This window comes from Lampris incognitus, chromosome 3 (assembly GCF_029633865.1).
Source record: "Lampris incognitus isolate fLamInc1 chromosome 3, fLamInc1.hap2, whole genome shotgun sequence".
NCBI lineage: Eukaryota > Metazoa > Chordata > Actinopteri > Lampriformes > Lampridae > Lampris > Lampris incognitus.
The window spans coordinates 93,126,873-93,140,102 of record NC_079213.1 but is presented as its reverse complement, the minus strand read 5'-3'; the positions used below and the strand labels follow the sequence as shown (position 1 = coordinate 93,140,102).

The 13,230-nt window shown below is 45.3% G+C and overlaps 1 protein-coding gene across 2 annotated transcripts in view; it reads right to left on the bottom strand.

Annotated features, from left to right (window-relative positions):
• The window catches only part of xpr1a (xenotropic and polytropic retrovirus receptor 1a), a 107,829-nt gene that overhangs the window by 23,514 nt on the left and 71,085 nt on the right, over nt 1-13,230 (bottom strand). For both annotated transcript variants that reach the window (XM_056277733.1, XM_056277732.1), the window contains exons 4-9: nt 8,077-8,297; nt 7,037-7,186; nt 4,875-4,958; nt 3,816-3,897; nt 1,353-1,540; nt 311-490 (exon numbers count right to left, since the gene is read on the bottom strand). In XM_056277733.1, coding sequence (XP_056133708.1) covers nt 311-490; nt 1,353-1,540; nt 3,816-3,897; nt 4,875-4,958; nt 7,037-7,186; nt 8,077-8,297 — 905 coding nt within the window. The remainder of the gene's footprint in view (nt 1-310; nt 491-1,352; nt 1,541-3,815; nt 3,898-4,874; nt 4,959-7,036; nt 7,187-8,076; nt 8,298-13,230) is intronic.

Below are 13,230 nucleotides of genomic sequence, written 5' to 3'. Positions count from 1 at the left end.
TTATCCCTCACCCCGCTCTGCCCTCTGCCTTTCTACCCCGTCCCTCACCCCCCCCCTACTCTCCCAAAGCTAGAGTGGATCAGACAAAGAGCAGCACACAACAGAGGAGGGTTTTTTGTAAACATGAGATCTGAGATACATATTTGATACAGTACGCAATTGCACAAACACACACACACACACACACACACACACAAATATATATTCTGCACTTCTTCATGTAAACAAAATCCATGGATTTAACAAAGACATATAACTAACACAGGCTCACACCCTGAACCACGCATGTATAATAAGCAAGTGGACTGACCAACAGTTTAAGGAGCCAGAAGCGTGATTTGTAGTAGCAGGTTTTGAAGGGGTTGATGAGGAAGAGCAGCATGAAGCCATAGAGGATGAGCGGGTTGATCTGCATGGGCATGTAGGTGAAGTCTGAGTAGAGACATGACAGGATGCTAATACACCACAGAACGCCCAGGAAACCAGCAATCTGAAGCAGAAAGAGGGGGTAAGGAAAGAGATTGGCATGATAAAACATCAGAAAAACAAAACAAAACAACAACAAAAAAAAACCCAAAACAAACCAACAAACCCTGATGTCATTTTAAAAAATAATTTTCCCCCTTTTTCTCCCCGATTGTACTTGGCCAATTACCCAATTTCCGAGCCATCCCGGTCGCTGCTCCACCCCCTCTGCTGATCCGGGGAGGGCTGCAAACTACCACATGCCTCCTCCGATACATGTGCAGTCGCCAGCCACGTCTTTTCACTTGACAGTGAGGAGTTTCACCAGGGGGACGTAGCGCGTGCGATGATCGCACTATTCCCCCCAGTCCCCCCCCCCCAACAGGCACCCCGACCGACCAGAGGAGGTGTTAGTGTAGCGACCAGAACACACACCCACATCCGGCTTCCTACCCACAGACATGGCCAATTGTGTCTGTAGGGACGCCCGACCAAGCCAGAGGTAACACAGGGATTCAAACCAGGATCCCTGTGTTGGTAGGCAACAGAATAGACTGCTACGCCACCTGGATGCCCCCCCTCCATGTCATTTTTATAGAAAAGCACTGCTTTTCTTTGTACCCTGACATAACATTTGCAGCATAACAGCAAGACTGTTGTTGAAGGCAACTTCATAATCTCAGTTCTGGTGCAGTTTTACTTTATTTTAAAGTCTTTAAGACCATTTGCTGATTAGGTTTCATGGACCTGAGAGCCATAAATCCCATTTACTATCCATTGTATACTTTTAAAATGCACATTTGTGAGTCCAAAAATACTGTTTTTCTTTCTTAAATACAGCGTCTTCGTCCAATGATGAAGACCCATGTGTGGATTAATGTCCTTGCCTCAAACAGGTGTTGGTGTGAGAGGTTGTTTCGGGGGTTGAGTTCGAAGATGAGGACATGGTTGACCCCGGCGTTTCTCCATCCGTAGGTGTTGATGCCCAAGAGGAAGAGGAACTGGATCAAAAGGAAACCGCCTCGATAAATCCGCACCAAAGGCCACACATTATAATTGCGGATAAGCACAACACCTAAAAAGAAAACAGTAATCATCATCATCATCATCACTATTTTCCTCCTCATCATCATCACCAGCCTCATCAAACTGTCTTTATAGAGCTCTTTTTTTGTGTGATCCCACCCTCCCTTTTCTCCCCAATTGTATCCGGCCAATTACTCCATCCCACTCTTCCGAGCCGCCCCGGTCGGTGCTCCGCCCCCTCTGCCGATCCGGGGAAGGCTGCAGACTACCACTTGCCTCCTCCAATACATGTGGAGTCGCCAGCTGATTCTTTTCACCTGACAGTGAGGAGTTTCGCCAGGGGGACGTTGCACTAGAGAGGATGACGCTATTCCCCCCAGTTCCCCTCCCCCCTGAACAGGCGCCCCAACCGACCAGAGGAAACGCTAGTGCAGCAACCAGAACACATACCCACATCTAGCTTCCCACCCGCAGACATGACCAATTGTGTCTGTAGAGACGCCTGACCAAGCCCGAGGTAACACGGGGATTCGAACCGGTGATCCCCGTGTTGGTAGGCAACGGAATAGACCGCTACGCTATCCAGACCGCTCTTTTATAGAGCTTTTTAAGACCGTTCAATCAACTTTGCCAGAGGTAGAAAACAGTATAAAAACAACAAAAATTAATAGAGTGAAAAAACAACAGCAAAAGTGTGAAAACAAGGTAAGAAATATAAAAGCAAATATAAAGGTATTTAAAATATAAATAAACCAAAACATAAGGAAAAATGGGAAATTATCGAAAGATCACAGTGTAAAAAGGGGTCTATAGAAGTATAAAAATGATAAAGATTTACACTACCGTTCAAAAGTTTGGGATCACCCAAACAATTTTGTGTTTTCCATGAAAAGTCACACTTATTCACCACCATATGTTGTGAAATGAATAGAAAATAGAGTCAAGACATTGACAAGGTTAGAAATAATGATTTGTATTTGAAATAAGATTTTTTTTACATCAAACTTTGCTTTCGTCAAAGAATCCTCCATTTGCAGCAATTACAGCATTGCAGACCTTTGGCATTCTAGCTGTTAATTTGTTGAGGTAATCTGGAGAAATTGCACCCCACGCTTCCAGAAGCAGCTCCCACAAGTTGGATTGGTTGGATGGGCACTTCTTTGAGCAGATTGAGTTTCTGGAGCATCACATTTGTGGGGTCAATTAAACGCTCAAAATGGCCAGAAAAAGAGAACTTTCATCTGAAACTCGACAGTCTATTCTTGTTCTTAGAAATGAAGGCTATTCCATGCGAGAAATTGCTAAGAAATTGAAGATTTCCTACACCGGTGTGTACTACTCCCTTCAGAGGACAGCACAAACAGGCTCTAACCAGAGTAGAAAAAGAAGTGGGAGGCCGCGTTGCACAACTGAGCAAGAAGATAAGTACATTAGAGTCTCTAGTTTGAGAAACAGACGCCTCACAGGTCCCCAACTGGCATCTTCATTAAATAGTACCTGTTAGAGCCTGTTTGTGCTGTCCTCTGAAGGGAGTAGTACACACCGGTGTAGGAAATCTTCAAATTCTTAGCAATTTCTCGCATGGAATAGCCTTCATTTCTAAGAACAAGAATAGACTGTCGAGTTTCAGATGAAAGTTCTCTTTTTCTGGCCATTTTGAGCGTTTAATTGACCCCACAAATGTGATGCTCCAGAAACTCAATCTGCTCAAAGAAGTGCCCATCCAACCAAACCAACTTGTGGGAGCTGCTTCTGGAAGCGTGGGGTGCAATTTCTCCAGATTACCTCAACAAATTAACAGCTAGAATGCCAAAGGTCTGCAATGCTGTAATTGCTGCAAATGGAGGATTCTTTGACGAAAGCAAAGTTTGATGTAAAAAAAATCTTATTTCAAATACAAATCATTATTTCTAACCTTGTCAATGTCTTGACTCTATTTTCTATTCATTTCACAACATATGGTGGGGAATAAGTGTGACTTTTCATGGAAAACACGAAATTGTTTGGGTGATCCCAAACTTTTGAACGGTAGTGTAGGTTTTGGCAAAACAACTGATGTACTTTATTTACACAGGACTGTTTGAGGGGAGCTGAAGGTATGTCCCTGGCAGGTAAAAAAAAACAAACAAAAAAAAACTGTGTCCGCCCAATCACAGATCTCACAAAGTTTAATTGCCCATCGTATCCCTCCATTAGAAAACATTATCATTCATAAAAAAACTGCAACACATATTAGCAACAGAAAAATTACCTCCCCTGACAAACCACTACAAATGGATGGCGTGTGGAAAACTGCATGAATTTTAATGCTAATTGTGATGTACCGGCAAGAGTGAAGGAAATGGCGAGGACGATGAAGACTCCACAGTAGAGACCCACACGAAAGGTTGTCCAGGCCAGAGCAGGCTGCAGCAGGCATGACAGGAAACGGGGGGGACATTCGTTTTGAAATTAAACAGCAGACACTTTTTCATTAATCAGTATACATCTGCCTACAAACGAGTACATTTGGTTTCCTTTCACGGTGTCAAGTTCATTAATAATGCTGATGCTAACTAAGCGATGAGGTTGTCATTTATTCCTTTCCTAACTCCAGCCAAGCGGACATTTCAAAAGAAATACACTTTGCAGAATGTGTCTTTGTTGTTTAATGTGCTCAGCTACATTTCCCATAGACATGCCAAGGCAGGGTGTGTGTGTGGGTGGGTGAGCAGGTGGGCGGGCGTGTGTGTGTGCGCGCGTGCGTGTGTACGTAAGGGTCAATATTTATCTCTCGCTATTCAGGTTGGGCATGACAGTAATTAATGCAGTAATAACACTTTTGTTCGATATGGGAGATGGGAAGCTTCAATGGCCTCTTTCATATCTGAAGGATATCCTGTCTGTCCAACAACGGAAAGCCACTTAGAAAATCAATAATGGAATGGCAGTGATCTCTCTCTCTCTCTCTCTCTCTCTCTCTCTCTCTCTCTCTCTCTCTCTCTCTCTCTCTCTCTCTCTCATACACACAGACATTCTCTCTCTCTCTCCCTCTGTCTATCCTTCTTTCTTTCTTTCTACCTCCCTTTCTTGGTTTGAGTTTCCCTTCTTTGTCTTTGTCCCTCCCTTTTTCTTTGAAAAATCTCTCTCGTCTCTCACACCTTTTCCATACCCACCCTCAACCAACACCCACCCCAAAACTACCACATTTGCTGCCACCACCCACCCTTACAAACTTCATAACTTTGATACAAATATAGAAGATTAGCTTAACACATATCTTTTCTGGGTCTCTCTCACATGTGGGTATCTACTGTTATTGCTTTAGCTAACAGACAGATGACATTTTTGGAATTATGTTTGTGGACATGGGTATCACTGGTGTTGTCGGCAATATTTCTGACCTGCGCTGCCCCCAGTGGAGGAACTCTCAGCCTCTTCATGGCCCTTTGACGGTCTCCCCCCTCCAACTCTGTGGTCACCAGGGCCTAGGAACACACACACACACACACACACACACACACACACACACACACACACACACACACAGACAAACAGACACAGACAAACAGATGCACACACAGTTCAGTTGCAGTTATGTGTGCGTGCGTGTGTGTGTGCGTGCATCCAGGATGTCATCAGGAAGATGAAAATCAATAAGGATGTTGGTCCTGATGGAATACTGGCAGAAGTAGTGAGGGCAGGTGGACCTACACTCCTCAGACATATCCATGCTCTGTTACTTAAAATAAGGAAAAAAGAGGAAATGTTTGTGCAACTTAGGGATGCACTCGTTGTCTCTATTTTTAAGAAAGGGAATAAAGCTGAGTGCGGAAACTACCATGACATTGCCTTGCTTTCCACCACAGAGAAAGCCCTGGCTAGGGTCTTGGCAAACAGACTCTTTCCAACATCAGAGGAAATTCTGCCAGAATCCCAGAGCAGTTTTCATCCTCATAGATGCACCATGGACATGATTTTTTACAACTCGCCAACAGCAAGGAAAAGCCCAGGAACAGAATCAACATTGTACATGGCCTTCATAGACTTAACCAAAGCTTTTGATTTCGTAAACCCCCAAGCCCTCTGGCTAGTTCTGTCAAAAATAGGCTGCCCTGACGAATATATCAGAGTACTATGACTACTTCATGATAACATGTCAGCTAGAGTACTCAGCAGTTATGGAGATGAGACAGAGTCCTCCAAGGTTCAAACAGGAGTTAAACAAGGCTGTGTCATAGCCCCAACCCTGTTCTCGTCTTCATTGCCACCATCCTGTGCCTCATGGATCCCAGTCTGCCTCAGAGAGTCAAAATCATTTACAGGACTGCTGGGAATCTTCTGAATATTAACAGATTCAGGGCTAAAGGTAAACCACCAACACATCCATCATAGAGCTGCAGTACGCTGATGACAACGCCTTAGTGTCCCTCGTAGAAGAGGAACTACAGAGCATACTGGACAGCCTTGCAAAGGCATACAAGCAGCTTGGCCTGGCAATTAACATAAAAAAGATGCATATCCTCTACCAACCCCCACCCAACAGAAATATGCTTGCTGCGCCCCCACCCATCTCTGTAGACAACACCAGACTCAAAAATGTGTGACAGTTCCCATATCTTGGCAGTGTTCTGCCCTCCAAAGTCAACATTGAAATTGAAATACACCATCGTCTAAGTTGTGCTAGCCGGGCCTTCTCAAGATCGAGTAAAAGGGTTTTTGAAAACCGTGACCTTCAGGCTAGAACAAAAATTCTGGTGTATAAAGCAGCAGTGCTGCCCCCCCTACTGTAAGGGTCAGAAACCTGGACCACATATAGCAGGCACCTGAAGGCACTCGAGGCATACCAACAGCAATGCCTTAGGACGATCCTTAAGATCAGCTGGAAGGATAAGTGCACCAACTTCAGCATCCTCGAGGAGGCTAACATGCCTACTATAACTGCCACCATTGCACTACATCAGCTGAGATGGACTGGCCATGTCTGACTGTCATGTCCCAAAACATGACTGGATGCCATGCTTCAGGAGGACAAAAGAAGTGATATAAAGATAATGTCAAGGCCCACATGAAAAGGTCTGGCATCGACCTTAACACCTGGGAACAGGGAGGCCTGGAGACTGGCTGTCCGTGAAGGTGCTGGGCATTAAAACCATGACCTCCACCGTGCTGCTGAAAACAAGCGCAGACTCAGAAAGGAGCGAATTACCAGAAATGCTCAAACCACATCCTCAACCACTTGTTCACACCCTTACCTACATTACCTCAAATTTAACCTCTTATGTCCACCTGAAGACCCACAAGGACCTAGAAGGACAGTCACACTCAACCCCGAGTGACTGCCGATGATGATGATGGTGTTGTGCATATGCGCATTTATATGTAAAAGATGAAGTATTTATGGCGCCTGTTCTCCACATATGTTTACCTGGCATGTGTGAGTAGTTACCTGCATCCTTTAAGAGTGTCTTTGTGTGTACTTGCTCATGTCTTGTGTATGCTGCTTGTGTATGTCTTAATAAATCTGTGCTTAGTCATGCTCATAGGATCATGATCAGGTGTGCACCTCTGTTTCAGAGATGAGCTGGGTGATCTTCTTGCAGGTGTAGAAAGGTGCCACCTCCACGTGAGCCACACGCCAATCTGCCCCGCGAGCGGTGTCCAGGATCTTATCATGCTTCTTCAGGATCTTACGGAAACCAGTGAAGTTCAGGTTCTGTGGACAGCAGAAAAAAGAGTACCACCCATGATCAAGACTGAACCAAACATTAATAGGCCTATGGTCATTACAGACACACTGAGTAAGATGTTTAGGTTATGAGTTATTGGACAGAGGGCTGAAACTGGAATGGTAAAATCGTAAATTAACTAGTCTTCTGACCACTCCCAAGTGCTTTACAATGTATGCCTCACATCCACCCATTCACACACACATTCATACACTGATGGCAGAGGCTGCCATGCAAGGCGCCAACCTGCTCATCAGGAGCAGGTTCAGTGTCTTGCTCAAGGACACTTAAACACACTCTCTGGAGGAGCCGGGGATGGAACCAGTGACTTTCTGATTACTAGATGACCCGCTCTACCTCCTGAACCATGCCGCCCCCTTAAGGGAGATAAATCTGTTGACCCCATAAAGGCACATCGATAAATCCTACAAGAGATAACTAAAAATACAATTTTGTTGGGATAATGCCCCATTAGCAGCCATACTACTGCGCATTCTCTGAAACGCTGTCGAAAGTGTGCTGAAAATTGTCTGCCGGTGACGTCACTGGCGGACGCAGCCTGTGGATTTGAAAACCGTGCGGCAGGGTCCGAAAACATGAACAGCAATGCTACCTTGTACAGGTGTAAGTAGCAATGTTATTCACATTTACAACAACATTTAAAAAAGGCGTTCTATTGGCAAACCAGGGAGTAAGTTCTCACATTCATGGATTGTTCGCCAGTGAAGTCACCGGCAAAAACAATATTGGCAGCATCTCAGAAACACAGAAGACTGGGTGCTAATGGTGTGTGTGTGTGTGTGTGTGTGTGTGTGTGTGTGTGTGTGTGTGTGTGTGTGTGTGTGTGTGTGTGTGTGTGTGTGTGGGAGAAGGAAACCTGGTAGTTCTGCAGCAGAATGAGGCTGAGGTAAAATTCGCTGAAGGCCAGCTGCAGGTCCTTGATGTTGCGGTGTTTACAGCGCTCCTCCTGCGACAGGTGAAACACTGTCTTGCGTTTGCGTAGGACAGGTGGAGCGTTGCTCTCGCGCTGGGCATCCAGAGTGGACTGCAGCTCATTCTGCAGTGTGGCAAAACGTCTCTGAGCTTCAGCAAGCTTTTCTACAGGTGGGGGGGGGGCAAAGAAAAGTAAATTGACTTTTCTCAAACCTTTTATTTATCTGGGGGAAAGCTTACACAAAGTTATTTTCCTTTCTTTTCCAGCCATACTGTTAGACAGCCGATCCTGGTAGCTGCCCCAGCATAACCTCCGTCCTCTACTGCTGCCTACTGACGCATGTGTTTGCTGTTGAACTCATCTGCTTTCATTTTGCATTGAGAAATTTGCACTTTTACTCTTCTATGCTGATGCATGTTTTGCTCTCCTCTATTTTGCTCTCTCCTTTTCTACTCTCTTTTTTTTTCTTCCTGGCATGCTGTTAGGTCAGTTCCAGGAAGCAGAAGAAAAGAGAGTATTAAATCGAAAATACACGTAATCACCAGTTGGTCAGGAGCCATTATTCGGGTCAGAGATAGGTTAATATTTCTGAGAGAGACAGAGAGGGAGAGACAGAGACAGGCAGAGGAAGAGAGACAGAGACAGGCAGAGGAAGAGAGAGAGAGGAGACAGGGGAGGGGGGGGGGGGGGACTCAGAGAGGACCTGGCCAGCAGCCTACATGTCATTATTCGCTTGCTGGTACACTTCCCTCATGGCCTCCAATCTTTCTGACAGTGAACAGCCCATATTCCTTACCCATATTCTTCCCTTTTCAGCTCTCCACTTCACCAGATGACTGTGGCAGGAAGCAAACAGGATATTATCAATAAAGACTTTTAAACAATCTTTAATCTTTCCCACTTAATCCATCTTTTAAACCAAATGTCATCCTAGGTTTTTCCATGGGCCTAAATAATGCGTAGGTAAATGGACTGCATTTACATAGCACTGCATTTATATAGTACTTTACAATTCACGCCTCACATATTTACCTACGCACACTCATAAACTGATGATGGTGTCAGCCATGCAAGGTAGCACCCAGCTCATTGGGAGCAGTTAGGTGTCTTGCTAAGAGACATCTCGACGTTTTTGCAAGGAGGAGCCGAGGGTCGAACCGGCAACCCTCTAGTTTCCAGACGACCTGCCCTGCCCCCTGAGATACTGCCGCCTGTACCATCTATTTGATCACCTAAATAGCTTCTCACCTGCAGGGGCAGCGTCCTGCCTTCCAGTGCTGGCACCCGGCATCATAGGCTTCCATCGACAGATCCGGATGCCAGCGTTATCCGTTATTTCTCCTGACTGACTGAACGCCTCTGCTTGTTGAACTCTTAACGTTTTCATTTCTGACAAAAGTTGAACCCCAGCGACTAAACCGTAAGACTAATGGACTTAGTGGCAATAACTTTCGACAGACTCGGCACACGTTCTCCTCACATCCCAAGGCCACATGTCCATAGGAGGGTACAGATGTGAGGGAGAGGATCATACGGGACATCACCCAACTGCATGCACAGTCAGCTGCGCAGGCACGCCGTGCAAATGAATAACAAAGTGAGCGTTCAGCGGTCGCACGTATTAAAGATTAATAAATGAAATTAATATTAACATCACCTGTATTACAAGCCTATGTATAATTAAACAAACCCTTAGAGGCAATTCTAATTATACACTTGTTTGAAAAACGAAATAGTTTTCGATCCGAGTTTGTCAGTTATGCATTAAAACTGTGGAATGAAGTCCAGACTCATTCAATATCTATATTAAAGGTTTGGAACCCCTGCCCCCCCGCACCAAGAAACAGTCCTTGAAGGCATGTTGATTTTATTAAGAGCCCTCCACCCCCAACCCCACCCCACCCCATCTTCCCAGGCTTTGCAGGAATGTCCCACCCAGTCAAGCCAAGGAAAGAGTCGGGGGGGGGGGGGGTGAGATATTTGAGACGCAGCCGGTGGCTGTTCCTCTGTCAAAGCGAGAATGGAAGAGGAGACACTGGAGGTGCTAAGGACTCAGTGGTGACTCTCATGGTTGGTTTGCTTACACACATATACACACACACACACACACACACACACACACAGAGCACTACCTGCTTGGCGGTAATGCCAGCACAGTAGCACCCCTTGATGTCTGAAGCTGGAGAGATCCGAGTTGAGTACCAGTCCAGTCAGCAACAGCCAGGCCGGTCCGAGTGTTTGTCCAATTTAACATTGCTCGGACACACACAGTACCACAACAGCAGCAGGCGTGAGAATGTTAAGACCCTGTCAGTTGCAGGCATCCGATCTAATCCCCATTTATTCATCTACGAGAGGTTCAATTGACCGCGAGTCTTTTTAACATACAGGTGCGGGGAAGTGTAGATCTTCATTGGTGTAAAGTTTAGCAGAGAAATACAAAGAGGTCTTGCTCTGCTCTGGGAGTCCTCAGGGACTTACTGTGACAGATGAAATCTGTTTAATAAGCAATTTTCAAATGCAAAAGCAACGCTTGGCCAAAGGAGGAAGAGCTCTGTTTGCCTGGCCTCTCTGACTAAAGAATTCAAAAAAATTAATTTGTCCACCAAAGATTTATTTTCAGAGCTGTGCTGCAGAATGGAGGTCAAAGACCCCTTTCAGAGAGAGAGCGAGAGAGAGAGGAGAGGGAGAGGGTGAGAAAGAGAGGGCGAGTAATGGGGGGGGGGTGAGATGGAGAAAGGTGGAGGCAAGTCTTATATGTAGAGCTGGAACACAATTTATCTCTCCTTTTATTATCTCCCTTGCTTACTGTGATGTAGACATACATGTCAACCTGTTTTTTCTCTCCATCTCTCTCTCTCTCTCATACACACACACACACACACACACACACACATGCTGGCACCAGTACTAAGTAGGCCAAATAAGTGTGAAGGTTGGACAGGGTTGGTTCATCGCTTGTCTTTATTCTCCTTTGAGTGAAGGATAAAGCAGATGTCTGAGGAAAAGAGAGAGGTTAGGATTTCTGTTTTGTCTTTATTTTTTTTCAAAACAGACTGGGCTGTCCACTCCCCCTTTGCTGTTTGCGCTGGCTTCTGAGACAGTGTAAAAGAAGCAAGTGAATTTGGCAGAAAAAGGCTCACATAAAAACATTTGCTCCATTGGGATTTAGTCCAGTGCCGGTGCATGTGGCTCTTTAGGTGAGGTTTTTAATGGTTCGACTATTTCTGGACACCCCGTTATGATATTGTGATCCCTCATATTTAAGCAGCCTCCTGGCCCCAGTCTGCTGAGGATTCAGTGACTCATTGTGACTGAGGCTGTAATGCCACTGCACTGTCAACATTAACCTAAATGATGAAGCACTTCCCTTTTACAGCTCGAGAAACATGAGTTAATGCAAAATGTGACCTTGTAACTGTCCTCCTCAATCCTCTCCCCAAATTCTGATGTTTTTTTTTCATACTGTAGAACAGCGAAATATGAGTTTTCAAGGGAAGATAATGGAAAACCAGCAAGTCAGGCCAAGGGGACGCTGGGTTGAGTCTCTGAATAAAACAAGTTCCTCTGTAAAAGCAGTCTAACTGCTGCTGTCAGCAGTATTAACCTTCTGACATATAATGGACTCCTACAGGAGAGTTTGTTGTTGTTGTTTTTTGTTTTTGTAAGAGAAAAACAAAGTTTCAATGCATGCTCCATACTCGATGCAAGAACAAATTACCCTTACTAACAAATTCTGTATTGATTCATATCCTATTTACCTCCTGTCACGGCCATCTGTTAGCCAGTGATGTTTAGGGGCGTAATGAGCTGGTACAATTATGGATGCCCATGTTGCTGAACATCCTCGGCCCTGAATTCAGGCCTCTTGATCCTGCAGTCCCAGAAATCACCTGTAGGGGAAGCACTGCCTGCTGGTGACTCTCACCCCCACTCTGCTTAGGTTAACACCATGAGGCCATATACGTATATGGCCTCCATCTCACGTTACGAGACACACACATATCTCCCCCTCTCCCTGAAATACACGCAGGCAGGCATGCTTGGCTAAATATGCCAGTCATGGCAGGCTCAACCAAAAGACCAATATTAGAAGCAAAGTCATTTGGCAGTGAAAAAGCCTACCTCATCTTTTTGGACGCAGCACGGAGGAGATAAACCATGTGCGTAAGACACCAGTGTAATGAGTCTAATGCACTCTTGCTTGGAGTAAAACTTTCCTTTTATATTGTGGGCTTAATCAAAAGCTTCTGGGCTCACACCTCACATCTGAGAAGGGATAAGGTCGAAAACTTTAACTAGTTCGGTCTGTCCTTAAATCAGTAAATCTGTCCACTCGTTTCCCCTTGAGCAATGCTATTTCCCACCCATTAATAACCATATGACCGGGTCAGGATAGATGAAAAAAGACGTTGGGAATTATTTATAATATAAGGAAGAGAGACAGTGTCCTAAAGCTCTCTAAATGAAGCTGCATTTTGCAGTCAGCGTCTGCTGTATTAAGTGGGACTGTAATTTAAAGGCAATATAAGAATGTACTATAATTCCTAAAGATTAATTCATAATAAATCATCTCATCCATTCATGCACAGTTGACATAATTCATACACAAGCAATATAACTTGGTTAAATGGTGCTTAGATGGTATGAAACAGTTATGCGATGCAGGAATTCAATGGAGGAGAAAAATGAACCTTGAATATAATATTGAAGCAAATTCAGAGGGCAGTCTGGAACCGCCACAGCCGGGACATGAACTTGGGTCTCCTGTACCACGAGCGACTGCGCTAACCAGTCGACTAAAGGGTCCGACCCGTTAACCAAGGGCTCGCAAGTCTACTTATCCGTGGTTGTTAACACTACCCCCTCCTTCGGGAAGCGCGTCCCCGCACTTCAGCATATCAGCTCCCTCACGCCTCTGGGCGCACGCGCTTCCAATGGCCTCACATTCTCACCAACCCACTTCTGACACCAATGTAGCGAATTTGGGGGGGGGGCAGGCTGGGAACCGCCGCAGCCGGGACGCGAACCCAGGACTCCCACACCACAAGCGACTATGCTAACCAGGGGTCGGACTAACCGACCCTTTGACCCTGA